Source organism: Emydura macquarii, unplaced genomic scaffold (genome assembly GCF_026122565.2).
Source record: "Emydura macquarii macquarii isolate MOO-44397 ecotype Brisbane River unplaced genomic scaffold, CSIRO-AGI_Emac_v2 contig_3530, whole genome shotgun sequence".
In the NCBI taxonomy this organism is placed as follows: domain Eukaryota; kingdom Metazoa; phylum Chordata; order Testudines; family Chelidae; genus Emydura; species Emydura macquarii.
In genome coordinates, this window is record NW_027133667.1 from 2,436,873 (window position 1) to 2,451,647 (window position 14,775).

Genomic DNA, 14,775 nt, shown 5'->3' on the forward strand with positions numbered 1-14,775 from the left:
AACAACATAAATACAAGTGGGAAATGGTCACTAGTGCAAATTCTTTATATGGCAGTGTCTGATACTGGAATTTTTAGTGTGCCACCAGCTACAATCCTAATAAATCACAATGTGATTCTGAAAAAAAAAATTATCAATGAATTTCTATATGGAGGAAGATCACAAAGTCATGTGTTTGGTTTTGATTCAAAAGACTTTCAGATTTCAGCTATTTCAGGTAAATAACCAGAGTTGAAGTGCCACATTTCATTTAAGAGAGATGTCTATTTCTAAGTTTCCAAGTAGATTTCCCCAAGTAATCTCTTTTCTTTGACATTTAAAATCAACAGAAAAGTTAAGATTTAATGGCATATGAATGACTGTAATATAAAATAAAGGTAAATTAGTGCCAGGAAATAAAAAAAATTAATAGTTATTGCACTATGTTAGAGTTGGAATGTTTCTATTTTTTTTTCCAGGAGGTCTCACCTGAATCTTTTCTCTCTGCTGACTGAGTACTCCCATCTGAAAGGAAAGAGTAATCTGGATGATCCCAGTTCAGAGATCCCAGTGTAATTGACGTTAAAATTTACTGGTCCTTTAAAAATGTTGACTCTACACAAGTAGGAGGGGTAGAACAGAAATTTAGAACCATAATTATGTGGAGCTGTCTGAATACAGGAATATGAAAAGTGCATAACTGAGTCTAAACCTCAGTTATCTTTCTTCTTTTTCTGTATTCAACACAGAAAGACTTAATTAACATAGAGTGCATCTCTGTGCAAGATTTCCTTTCCAAATGCTTACATTTTAGAAGGATGCAACAATACCAATACTTTCCTCAAAATTCTGGGTAGTTCAAAGTACCTGAAAATATTTTAGTCCATTATTCATCCTAAAGGACAGTATCTTGAAGTTTAGCAATATAGTGACTCATGTTGAAAAAAATCCAGAGAAATAATGAACATGAAATTTTGAGGGTTCTTGTTAGGGGTGGTTAAAATAGTAGTTTCATTTTTAGAATTAAGAGCCAGATCCTCAGCTAGTATAAATCACTGTAACTCCACTGATTTCAGCTGAAGATTTGGCCGCTGTAATATTTTGTTGTCAGGGGGTTTGTGTAAAAGTTGACAATTCTTAAGGGAACTAAAAAAAACCTCTAAGCATTTTTTTACTCCAACAAGTTGACGTGCATCATTAGGCATTCCATTATTGTGTTCCACTAAGAGTTTGCACGCTTTAAAACAAATGAACATAAAACATGGTTGGAAAGCATGTGTCTGGGCAGGATGAGGTTTCAGCAACATCCCGAAGCTGGTGACACTAGGTCCTTAAGCAGCGTCTTTTACAGCTGCTTTTCTTTTCCTTTTATTTGTCAGCTGACTGGTGGTCAGCATTGAAAAATTCAAGCCACCTGCCTTCTGACTGACTGTGGCATCAGTAAACAGCCCAGGTAAGGTAACATCCAACCATGTGGAGAAAACTAGTTTTAAATCATAAAGGGTTGTTTAATTATAATTCTGAAATTTGGGTTCAGGTTTAACCTTAAAAATGCAGTCTGTGTTCATCTGTATGAATGGCATACAGAGCCTGACTTTCAGAGCAGCTGAGCATCTCACTTGCTATAAAGCAGTGAAGTCTCACTTAAGCTCTTAAAAAAGATTCAAGTAGGATTTCAGTGCTGTAAAAGTCTTGTACTGGCCCACTGCACAGAGGTGAATTTCACTTAAAGCATGTGAAGAACTTCCTGTGTTGATGCAAATTATGCTTGAGTACCAACTTCAGAATTGGGACCTAGTATTTTCTAAGGAGGAAGGAAAAAGCACAGTAATAATCCTAACCTGCTTGTAGAATATTAACTGAAGCGGTGTCATCTTCATCTGTAAAAAGAAATATGAATAAAAAACTATACAAGGGAAAAGAGAGCACTGTAGATTATCCTTTTTAGTACAAGCGAAAATGTGAAACCTGCAAAAAAAAAAAAGGGGAGCAGGGGAAATCATGATAGTTGGAAACACTCATAATGGAAACATCAAACTGATGAATAAAGCGTTGAGTAATTCAGTAGCTGAAATGGTAAACCTTAATGCTCCAGGCAAGTAAAATAAATAAATAAATTAAAATAATAGGATGTGAACTGTGATCTATTATTAAAATATGGATTTATATGAGTTTTGTAGATGATTCTGTTTGTTAGAGATGTAATTCACAGTAAATACAAAGGAACAAAAAAATGAAATCAAGGTCAACCACATATCTGACCTTCTGAAGAGGATGTCATTTCGCTGATGTTCATGTCTGCAAGTAAAATGCGTACCACATATACATTCAACATAACTAAACCATTTCAGACACGCAAGACATATCACAATTTTTAAAAAAAAATCACTGTACATATAGTTAGTAATTCCTGCATTAGAAGATTAATCCAAAATGATGGGATTAAGCAATTCATTTTTTTCCATATACAGGTAACACTTCAAGTATTAAATCATTATCAGTTCACTTGGTGTTCATTTTATAATCACTGAATAATGGACACTTTGGTTTTAATACTTCATTTCCTATGAATTCTAATCTATTTTAGCAATTGTACCGTTATTTTAAAAAATTAACCCATATACTATGCCATGATTGAACAACAGTAACAAAAGCCTGGAAAACTGTGAAAGTGCCATTAAAAAGTTGATATGAAGGGCTAGAGACAATATTCATGATTGTTAGGAGACCCTAGTGGCAAGATAGAAGGCACTTTCTACAACAGTACAGTATTTTTGTTAGCTAATAACTGTATTTGAACTTTAGCTATTGAATAGAACCCACGCAGAGCTCTCAGTCTCTGGTGAAAATAAACCATTAGTATTAGTGTTTTAAATGAGTTTTAGTAGAAAAATATAACTTTTACCTGTGTACCTGTTGAAAGGCTAGAACAAACTAGATATAGTTATGACTTCAGGATATACAGACATACCCATAAAGTTAAATAAAATGTGCTGTGGTGAGTAATCATTTACTATTTACCATAAAACCATTTATAGTAGTTCCTAAAGACTAGGAAACAGGTTGTTATATTAGGCCAATTTAGAAAAAGATGCACATTTTTGAAGGGAAAAAAAAATGTTTCATTTCAGCCCAGGACTCAAGAATAAAATTGTAATCATTCATCACTATGAAGAAAATATTTGAAAAACAATGTTGCTTAATGAAGACATCTGTGACCTTATGTTGCAAAGCTCTACTCTTGTGAGTAATCTCTACTCAAATTATTAGTCCCAGTGAAATCAATGAAGGCTACTGTCATGAGCAAAGGTTTGCAAGATCAAGTCTCTTATAGTATGCAAAATACATGTATTGTGAAAATTAATGTTTAAAGAAAGCACCAAAAAAGTCTGAATTTATTCTTTTGATTTTGGCCTCAAAATTCTAATTTCTTTATTTTTCACTTTTCCTGGGTCAAATGTAATTATCCTTATTCAAATCTATCTCAAGCTTATGGTGCAATTAATCTTTTTTTTAAACATAGGTTGTGTCCATTTCTGTAAACCTCTAGCCACCGGTGAGAAATCTAAAGGTTGATAAATTGCATTCAGAAGCTTAGTCATAATATTTCACTTATGAATTGCTTATAATTTATCAAAATTAAAAAAAAATCATTTTGGGAAAGGATGTTGAATATAAAATGTGTAGGCCCTTTCTTATAGGGTAAAATTATTTCCCAACCAAAAAATGAATACAACACAGACCTTTTTGGTCCTTGGAAGATGTCTTCTTATTTATAGGAAAAGATTCAATTATATGCTCTGTAGGACAAATCCTTAGATGTTTTAAGCACCTGCAACTTTCATTGGCTTCAATAAAGGTTGCAGATGCTGATTTCCAATGGAGACACAGTCAGGATAAAAATGACAAATGTATTAAAATACAAATATTGTGCTAACTGATCCATAATTGGAAGGGACAAGCAATTCTAGTGCAAATCAGATTCCATGTTCTATAAAAACTATAAAGTATGCTTTCTCCTCTTTTTGTCAATAATGTTATCATTGTGGTTAATGCAGACTCTGAAGAGGGAAAGACGAAAATTCTCTTCTGGCTTGAAAAATATCAATTTAGCTCAACCAGCACAATATGTTTGATGTGGTGCATGTTATCTGATGAGGGATGATGGTCACATCATGACAGAAGTGATCTTTTGAAAGACTTGAGGAACTAAAAGAACAGAAAGGAGTTATTTGGTTTGAAAGCTAGTGATTTCATTTTTCACCAATGCAACCTTTTTCTTTTCCAAGCAAAATGTTAATACCAATTACCCATATGTACATTCAAGAATATTAATATGAGTAGACAAGTGAAGCTGCTATTGAAAGGATGGAAAGGATAGTAAAATAGTAAATGTCAGTGGGACTTCTTTGACTAATGGAATTAAATAACTGTATCAATCCATCACTCCTTACATTTCAGGTTTCCAATGGAGACACAGGATAAAAATATGAACTGCTTATTAAATAAACATGAGGAACGATTTCACAACAATGATCTATTTATGTTCCATGAGAAATTGATGGTCTAGTCTATGTTAGCAAAGCCATCTATTTAAAAGATAACAAAGATCCAAAGAGTATCAGCCCTGGTGGTAGGGTTATGATAATTCTTTCATGCTCCTTTTTCTCTGAAAGTACAATTTTAATGGAATATATTTAACAATCTGCTGCATGACAAAAACTAGATAAGATTAAACCATCTGGAGCAAATAAAATAGCTCACTCTACATGTTTGGTAAATTTCTATACAGGCTTATATTTAATGAGGCGGCATGGTATGTGTAATGTGGTACAGGTATTGGCCCTTTGAGTTATGTTCACTGCTGGTATATTTCCACTGACTTCAATTGAAATATATCAGGTATTATTTTATTCTCTTCTGTCTATGTCATGGCATTCACTGAGGACCAAAAGTCTTAAAGCAATAACACGAGGAAGTTCTTTGGGTGAAAAAAAATAAAATTTTAGGCTCTCAAAAATAGTTAATAGAAAACTTTTGCAAATTCATTTTGTTTAAATTTATATTTAGATATAAAAATGTGTGGCTGATTTTATCAAGGTAGAGAAACTGCCCAAATATAAGGAATAGAGATTACTGATTTAAGAACCTCTGACCCTTTGGTTCTATAATTTTATAACTTCGAAATGGACAAAAGAATAATGGTAGTTATGAATCAGTTGTTAACCACATCTTTGAAAAGTTTATAATTTTTCAGAAGTTGTAAAATTAATCAGATCAGGTAATTATTATACTTTTAAAACCTCCTTCCATTTAAGACTACTAAACACCTGCATCTGGGGTTTAAATCCTGACCCCACTGAAGTTAATCGGTGTTTTGCCAATGACTTCAGTGGGCTAGGATTTCACCATGGTCTTTTACTTGATGTGTTTCCTTTCTTTTTGTATTTTAACATATTAGTAACACTGTGATGGTAACTTAGAGCAGCTCATATAACTACATAGCATGGCACTTTAATGAAGATAGATAAATGTAACTTTTCTGTTATAGGGAAATATTGAAATAGTCTCATTTGATATTGTAAAGAGATTCACTAAACTAATAGAGTTACAAAAAGCATATAATGCTTGATAACATTGATAACTTTGATGAAAGGTTGCTGAAGTAATTAATACAACTCTTTCACAAAACAGATAATACAGGATCCAACAGTAAAACAATTCCAAACATTACAAAGAGTGGGAATGAACAAGAAAGGTAATACATATTGCCGTCGCATTCTGTTATTGACAGTATTCACTTGTGAAAATGAATCTTCAACATTCCAATGACAACCTTAATTCTGACCCACAAGTCATACTTATGAACTCTTTCAATGGTACACATGTATTAGGAATGCCTATTTAAATATATAATTCTTGATGTCCATATTAAAAGAATGTATACGTATGTCTTAGGGGTCAGAGTTAAGGTTATTAGAATGTGTAAAGTCATGTCAACATTCATTGTCATTAATTTGAATGTATGAACTATAAGGGTAAAAGAATATGCATGTAAATTACCTGAACTGGCCAGCTAGATTGTACCTTTAGGCACAGCCCTATGTAATGGGGAGGTCTGCAGCTGTGTAGCTCCAGGAGGAGCCATAGAGGGCTTAGAATTGGCTGTGGGTAAGTAATATGCTACAGTCAATATGTTGGGAGTGGGGCAAAGATATTAACTTTCTGACCCCTCCTCACTCACTTGCTTGTTAGGGTGGTGAAGCAGTGGTCATAGGGAACCTGTTTTCTCCACCGTACCAGGAGTCAAGATGCATGGAGGTTTCTCAGATGGATGGGGTCTTATTCTTCCCCCTTACATCCTGTGCACACAAGATTAGGCCTTCCACAATCTGGCCCTTAATTTTTAAGATTTTTTTTAAAATGATAATATTGCAGTTCTGAATTTTCTGAAAAATTATAATGATTACTTTCACAACCTTAATGTTAAGTTAATAAAGGTTTATACGTTGATTTTTTTTCTTTTTTAAAAGAAGAAATACTATGTAAGGATCCCTGAAAGTTTTAAAATTGGCTTGGCACAGATATGTATTACATTTCTATGGTGCTTCGTTCTTCATGGCTTCCAAGGTGCACAGATGGAGTAGCAGAATAGCTGTGTGGGTCCCAAGGTGTATAGGAGGGGAATACAGTTATAGATCTGAGAACCTCCATTCTGTGCTTCTGAAGAAGGTGTATGCACTAAGCTATATTGAAGCACCTACCCTGCTTCTGCAGCACCTGGTGCTCTACTGGGAGCCACATCCTTTCTAACAACTTATCTTCACCTGTGCCTGTCTGTGGAAAAGGCTCATAGATAACATTTCAAATACTAGCAGTGTTTTGTTGTGAAAATTCTGTACATTAGCTCTTGACATGTAATCTTTTCTATGTTAATTTCCATGACAAATAAATATATAATATCTCATAAAGTAGATCTATATTATTCAGATAGATAGATAGATAGATTAGATAGATATTGGCCTATTATGTGAGATTTTGTTTAGCTCTACATCTCCAGTAAGTTTGAACTGTTACAGCTTAGTCATTTCTAAATAAGAATGTTTCACAAAAACATGAGACAACAACTCTAAACTAATTTTTTAAAAGTAATTCACTCTCCTAACTATTGAAGAGCTTCACATCAGACTTCCCCCAAAATTCAGTCTGCACGCAGAGCAATTTTGGTTCTGTTCAATATATTTTTATGTCTAACAAATGAATTTATGTTCTGCATTAACTGAAAACTGAACACAATTTTAAATCTGGTGTCACTGTCACTTTTGTAAAACAGCGGAAAAGGTGAATGTAGAGCAGATGCAAAACAGCAGAGTTAAAATACATGATACTTTAGTTTATGGTGGGCATGGAAACACTTGACTTCTGTGTAGGAAGTTTGGTAACATGAGCTTGGATATTTGCTGCTACAGATTAAGCAAGTGAAGAATAGGTATTGGAATTTGAGAAAACAGAAGACCTGTACACATAGCAGGCCAAATTTTCCTCTCAGTCATACCCATGCAACTTCAGGTTCTTTTGCTTAGGTATAATGGAAAGCTATATTTTACCCCATCTGTGTTATGGAAGAAATACTTTTTGACCCTAACATGATTTAGGAATAATAATATGAACAGAATTATATTTAAAGATGTTAGCTTTCACAAATAGGGAGGGAGAAAAGTGAAATGAAATAGATGGGAATGTGCATTTTTACATTAACATAATATATGAAAGTCATAAAGCATTTGGTCAATTATTGCATATACTGATGAACTGTAACACTTGGTGGGGATAAAATAAAACATAGATCTATTCATGAATTAGAGATTGTGAGGGAGATGAGGTTATCCTTTCAGTTTTAGGTATTCAAATTAATGTACATATGCTCAATATATATTTACTATAAAGTCACAAAGAAACTAAGGGCTAAATTCTCCTCTCACTTTTAGCTGGATAAATCTAGAGTAACTCCAGTTAAACTCATTGAGTCATTCTAGATTTATACTGATATAACTGAGAGCACAATTTAGTCCTAGCCATGACCAAGATTTTCAAAATTGGGTGCCTAAAATTAAGCTTCTTAAATAGATGGCTTGGCTTTCCAAAGTGCTGAGCACTGAGCAGGTCCCATGAAACTGTACAGGAACTGTTGGCTGCTCAGCAATTTAAGTACATAAGTGGAAGAATTTAAGTTTTAGTAGACAGATGAAAGGCTGAGTGAAATCTAAAGAAAATACCAGGATGAAACATGCAGAAATTTTAGTAGATGGCTGAATGGAACCTAGAGAAAGCACATCAATGAAATACGCAGAAGTTTTAGTAGACACCTGAATGGCTGAATGGTACCTAAAGAAAGGAATGAGCAAACTGTTTTTGGATTTATATTATCATTCTAACAGTTGAGAAAACCATGATAACAATATTTTGTATATAAGATGATGCTAAATTAAAAAAAAAAAGAAAAAATGGAAAATGGGATCAGTATAAGATGACATGACTATAAGTTTGATGGGACATCTGCTGATTCACTTCTTGTTCTGCAAATAAAATGAATACTCAGTAGCTGCATCTGAGTTCTGAATTTTCCATTTACATAACTCAGATGTTTATGAATGTGGCAAAACTATACAGGAGCAGGCAAATTTTCTTTTCACTGCTCTGAACTAATCATTTCCAGTGAAAAACCTAGAAAGAGAACAAGGAATTTTTCACATGGTGTGACCCATTTTCTCAACACTACTAGGCCTACTAATAATATAATAGGCAGATAAATATTTTACCATGGAAAGACAATAACTACCAACAAGAATACCAACAGAATAATAGAGCAGACACACAGGTAGGTGTATTTTTTTTTTGCCTAGCTGCTGGAGCTATGCCACAAAAATTACCTGGAACTTGTGGAGAAAATGGTCTAGGTTTTCTTGCCTGGCTGCAGCATTCATGGACAAGCTGGCCTCTCTGCAGACAAACAACTTCTCATGTACCCATGGTGGGTGCCTGGTATGAACTATCGTGAATATCTTAGAATTTGTTTGCCTGATCTGTCAAGCACCCATTCATTATGATATCTAGATGTGAAATCCTTCCCCATCCCACATTTCACGTAATTCAGAGAAGGTCCCAAAACTAGCATCTGCAAAATTGTGATAGTAGTTTTAGTTCCACACTAGACTAAGTAGTACATAAGCCAGTTGTTGGCTGGATCTCTTCCTGTTCCTTGTTGGTAAAGAGCCCTTTAAAATCTATTTTTCTAATATAACATGGCTTTCAGCAAATGGGGAGGAGAGAGGCTTTTTCTTCTGATATTCTGGAACTATGCTCATTATTACAAAGAATAACATATACAAAATTATTTGCAACACATGAGTATGAGGGCTATCAATCAGTTTTAAAGACTTTCTTCCCTCATGCACAATGGAATCCTGGAGTCTTTTCTACTTATTGGTAACAAAATCTTTCTGACATTTCACTATTCAGTTTCTTATTGGAACTTTTACTTCAGCAGTTGCTGCTGGTGAAATATAAATGGAAACAGCTCAATTTTTACTTGTGTAGTAGAATCTCACTTTTTTTTTAAATTTAAAAACCATTCAAAGCACTAGAAGTAAATGGTTCAGCACCATGAAAAACTCCTACCATCCAGCAAATCTCTATTCTTCGCTAGTGTGAAACTTAAAAAACTGGCATAATAGATTGTGTCAAAAAAGATAAAATGGCAGTGTTTGATGAGATACTTACCATAGTGTCTTTAGTATGGCAAAATGTAGGGGTGTAGGTAGAGGGGAAGATATTATACATGTTCAATTCAGGGGCAAAATATTTTTCCCAGGTCAAATTCAGGCAGCCATAAACAACAACTACTAGAATATTATAAGGCAAAAGGCATATTTAGAATACAAAATGCTCCTGAATAGAACTGTCAAGAATCACAGATTTGAGTCCTTCCCACAATATTTTTGTGACAAAATAAAAGCACTATTAGAAGACAGCTAGCAACATGCACTGAAGCTAAGTTCAACATCTTTATTCTGACAGTGATATTTGGTTCATTCATTCTCAACATCTGCGTTCTGATTTTCTTGACACAAATGGCCATGACTGCTTGATATGTTTTCCAAATGAATCTGTAAACAAGAGTTAGATGCCATATCACATCTAGTCTTTTAAAAAGGTAAACCTATAAGCTCCCAGTTGGGAGAAATCTAAAAGTCAGAACAGATATTCAAGATCTGTTCCAAATAATGAACAAATGTTGGGTCAACTATAAACAGATCTTGATCTGATTGAGTTTTTTATCAGAATAAAAAGTCTTAAATCAATAAACTATATTGTCCATTTCAAAGTGAGCAGATGAGCTGTTCTAATTCTACCTTGGTAGAGAGTACAGAATAATTCACAGTATGTGCCATATTTGATCTGTTTTTCTACAAGAGGGTCGAATTTGACCCAAACCGTCCAAGTTTGTGTTCCTAAATGGAAGAACTGCCAGTTGAGGACCAGATTCAAATTTCAGCTAAGTAGCATGAATAGCTATGTATCCTGAAAATGTAGCTGGTTTTTGGATGCATGTATAATTATGTGTATTTTTCTGTGTATGCACAGCAGATAATTTTTCAAGTAAGGCAGTAACATAGAACATGTATTGAGGTTTACTATTGGGCCTTAAATGAAGAAAAATTAATGAAGCGAGAAGATTCCTTTACAGAACATGTGGAAGTTAGATGACTTGGTTGATGAGATGTCTGCTGAAAATGTACAGCGTGAAATACCAAGCTTCAGAGGTAGAATAGAAACTGCCTTGGATGACAAAATGAGATTGCCCACCTCATGTAAAAGCTAAAGAAATGCATTGATCTAAGTTTTGTTAAACTCTGTCAATGTCACCATCCATGGTCATTTGAAGATGCCTTTCTGCTCATGCAAATCATTTGAAATCTGATCCAGGAAGATGGACCATTTTATCTAACTGATCATTGTTACTACACAGTATAGCTCAACAAAGGCTAGTGAGTTTCACACTTGTTTACAGAATTTTTGAAGGAAATACATAAACAGCATAATTTCCTTGTTCTCAATGAGTCATGCAGAAAAATATTCCAGGAAGCTTCAAACCACACTACTATAATATAATGCACCAAAATTCTGGAAAAACAAACAATCTCGCATCAGTACAGCATTTATTGATGCTCTGTGTGCTTCCAGTTTTTGGGATGACTGTTTCCTCACCTTTATCCTGTTCAGTTCCATCCTCTTGAGGTTTTTTTTGTTCTGTGTAGGAAGTACAAGTACATTTTTGAGAGAATCTTAAAGTAAAAAAGAAAAACTTACACAGCATTATAAAGAATACAATAACGCTTTAGGTCTTATAAGTGTGTACACCATCCCCACCCACAAAAAGGCTATTTTTAGTGTTACTGGTAAGTATATAATGTGTAGCTATAAATTACCACAACAAATGTTACATATTATAGTACATATACATGCATTTTGTATTTGATATGTTATCGGATGATGTATTGCTGAAGAGAATTGTTGCTGCCTCCTTCCAGGAAGCAAAGTGGCACCTTCTTTGAAAGCAGCAATTGTCAGACCCTTGTTCTCTTGGGGTCTGATCCAAAGCGAATTGTAGTCAACTGAAAGACTCCAACTGATGTCAACGGACTGTAGATCAGGCACTTTGATACTGTCATATTGTGACAGGACCTAAATGTCTCTTTGGCGCCACTCAATTTGTTTTTACGTCTGTGTACAGTACAGATGGACAGTGGTGGCAGATATCTCTTCCTGGAAGGGAATATGATCAAGTAGCCATTTTGATTCTTTTAGGCTATCTGCTCTCATTACTGTTGGCAATGAGGTGCTATTGTAGATCTCAGCAGGAATAGGGTCATTCCTGAGAGACTCGTCCTTTGTGACTGAGACAACCTAGAGGTTAGTTTTCATAAATGCCAAGAGGGTTCTCTATTCCAGGCTTTTACTGGATTCTATTTTGTTCATTATCTTGCTCAATTTGTATATGGGGCCATTGGGAGGTGTTGAGGACATATGGCTTGTGGTGTCTTCAGTAGGAGGAAGAGAACACAGCTCTATTTCCCACCAAATCTGACCTCACTGTGGTTGAATGACTTGCCTACTGCCTGACAGAGTATGGTGTTTGGATGAGAGTTAACTGGCTGAGGCGCAATCCAGATAGGACTGAGATAATGTTCATGGCAAGGGAGAAGCAACCAGGAGTCCTGGTAGAGATCATTTCAGCACCCTTGTTCAGGGGAGCATGCTTTCAGTTTGGAACACAGGCTTACAACCTGGAGGTCCTACTGGATTCTCAGCTGCTTCTGGATGGACAGAAATTTCCAAGCAACGGTTGCAAGAGTGTTTTCTTTTGTCTGCTCTTGGCTAGAAGGCTGCAACTTTTCCTTTAAGATGTGGATTTTGTAATGCATGACTTTGTCACCTTGAGATGGGATTATTGCAATGCACCCTCTGTAGAGAATGGTGCCACACAAATTGCTAAAGACAATACAGAAACTTGACATAGACCAGAATTCAGGAACTTGCTTGCTTAGCAGTAAATCTTACAGGAAGCTCATTACACTGGTTATCCAGTAGTTTCCAGGTACAGTTGAGGTGTTGGTTTTGACCCACCAAACCCTAAAATATTTAGGACCCAGAGACAAGAGAAGGTAACCATTCTCCTCATGTGATACCTCTGAGTTTTAAAAGTGACAGTTTCTTTGTTCATATAGGAGGAAGGACTTTGTTAGTGAATGGACCTCTCAATTGTGGGACTAATTTTCCATCTTGATCTGAGCTGAATTCTGTTGACCTTCAGGGCATGCTATCAGGGCTATTTGTTTTTCTGGAATTTTTAAGCAGGGGATGGGTATAAAGAGAGGTAAGGAGTTAATAGAGTGATTTTATCCTTCAAGGATAAATGTATGAGAAGGAGTTGTTCATTTAATAAGATTACTAAATGTTTTAATGCAATGCACCTAGGGAGAAATTCATCCCTGTGCTGCATGAGGGTTGATACATCATTTAAGTCCCACTTATATCTTGTTTTAAGAGCTTACGTGAATCTTAAGTACTGTACAGGCCTTGTGTTGGCCCTCTGCTCAGGAATGAATTTCATCTCGAAAGCAAGAGTTATTTCAATTTATTATAATAAATGTGTCTAAATAAAATAAGGCATGCATTTTAGTCATAAGATACATGTATCAGAATCTCACAAGTCAGGCATGATGGAGAAAACAAGTTGATGGAAAAAGAACATCAAAGAGGAAATGTAAGCAAATGTGGGTTTAAAATGTAAACTAGATTAACAGTGGTTATTCTGCTCAATAAAAATAGTGTATAATAATTAGTCTTTTTGTCTTATTTCTGTTGTTTTGCTTTGGTAGCTGCATGTTTTCTAGAAACTAGAACCAATAATAAACAAAACAAATATGTGGGGTATTTAGTTATACCACTATGTGAATGTTGATGTAGTTCGGACAAGCATGCGGATCAAACCATAAGTGCTTGGGTCTTCTACCCTTCATGTTCTCACAAGAGAAAAGGGGATAACTATGTTCGGATCTTCATAGTTACCTGAAGTCTTATTTGCTACAGGCCTGATTCTGACACCCTTACCCACACTGAGTAGTACTTTCAATGGGAAATGAATGGGACTATTTGTGTAATAACAACATGGATGTGGGTAACATAATCAAGCCCCAAAATTTTATCATCCCTTTACTATGACTATGTCCAGAAAGGTGTTTGCCATGTCATATTCACCAGCTCTCTTCCCAACAACATCTAGCTTGAGCAATTAACAATTTTTAGGCAAATTTATATGAATGGTAAATGACGACAACACCTTACTAAATCAAGCTCACTTCCTATTGTTCAGCAGATGTTTATTTACAGTCGGACAATAAAAATAGACAACACATTATGGTAGCGCAGTCCAGACTCATAAAATTATGTTAATGTTACAGACCAAATCAGGTCACTGAAGCAATTCCTTTACTAACCTGCAGATGGCACGGTTTCTGCAGGTGGCAAAATTTCTGTTTCCGTTTCATTCTCTGAAAATAAGGAAAGGAAAAAGCTGAATTTGAAGTAAAAAAAAAAATCATATTTTTCATACATTTAGTATATAATTGTTGAAACCAGCAACATTCAGGATTAATCAAACTCAAGAATTATATTTTCATCCATAGACTATATGACATCTTTCCTATTCCCTATTTCATACATAATTTCTCTGTATTGTGCCTTCATAATAACACCAGTTATTCTAGAGATTTATATTTAAAACACTTATTTTTTACAAAAAAAGGACAGAAATTATAACAGGGCCCATCTGATACTACAAACAGAGAATCTCCTTAGTAGTTCAATACACTTTTTTTACAACTAATACCACCAGTAGCCTTAAGAACATAAGAATGGCCACACTGGGTCAAACCCAGTATCCTGCCTTCTGACAGTGGCCAATGCCAGCTGCTTCAGAGGGAATGAACAGAATAGGCAATCATCAAGTGACCCATCTCCTGTCATCCACTCCCAGCTTCTGGCAGTCAGAGGCTAGGGACGCCCAGAGCATGAGGTTGCATCCCTGACCATCTTGGCTAATAGCTTCTGATTGACCTATCCTCCATAAACTTACCTAATTCTTTTTTGAACCCTGTTATAGTTTAGGCCTTCACAACATCCCCTGGCAATGAGTTCCACAGGTTCACTGTACATTGTGTGAAGAACTACTTC

General features: G+C 35.2%; 1 protein-coding gene and 1 long non-coding RNA gene across 2 annotated transcripts in view; both read right to left on the reverse strand.

Moving 5' to 3' along the window:
* MYBPC1 (myosin binding protein C1) overlaps positions 1–2,275 on the reverse strand; it is a 61,838-nt gene extending 59,563 nt beyond the window's left edge. Inside the window, exons 1-3 of the mRNA XM_067536112.1 lie at positions 2,242–2,275; positions 1,821–1,859; positions 469–504 (exon numbers count right to left, since the gene is read on the reverse strand). Coding sequence (XP_067392213.1) covers positions 469–504; positions 1,821–1,859; positions 2,242–2,275 — 109 coding nt within the window. The remainder of the gene's footprint in view (positions 1–468; positions 505–1,820; positions 1,860–2,241) is intronic.
* An 8,973-nt stretch (positions 2,276–11,248) lies between these two features.
* The window catches only part of LOC137145345 (uncharacterized), a 31,189-nt gene continuing 27,662 nt past the window's right edge, over positions 11,249–14,775 (reverse strand). Inside the window, exons 2-3 of the long non-coding RNA XR_010917631.1 lie at positions 14,040–14,093; positions 11,249–11,289 (exon numbers count right to left, since the gene is read on the reverse strand). This is a non-coding gene — a long non-coding RNA (uncharacterized lncRNA). The remainder of the gene's footprint in view (positions 11,290–14,039; positions 14,094–14,775) is intronic.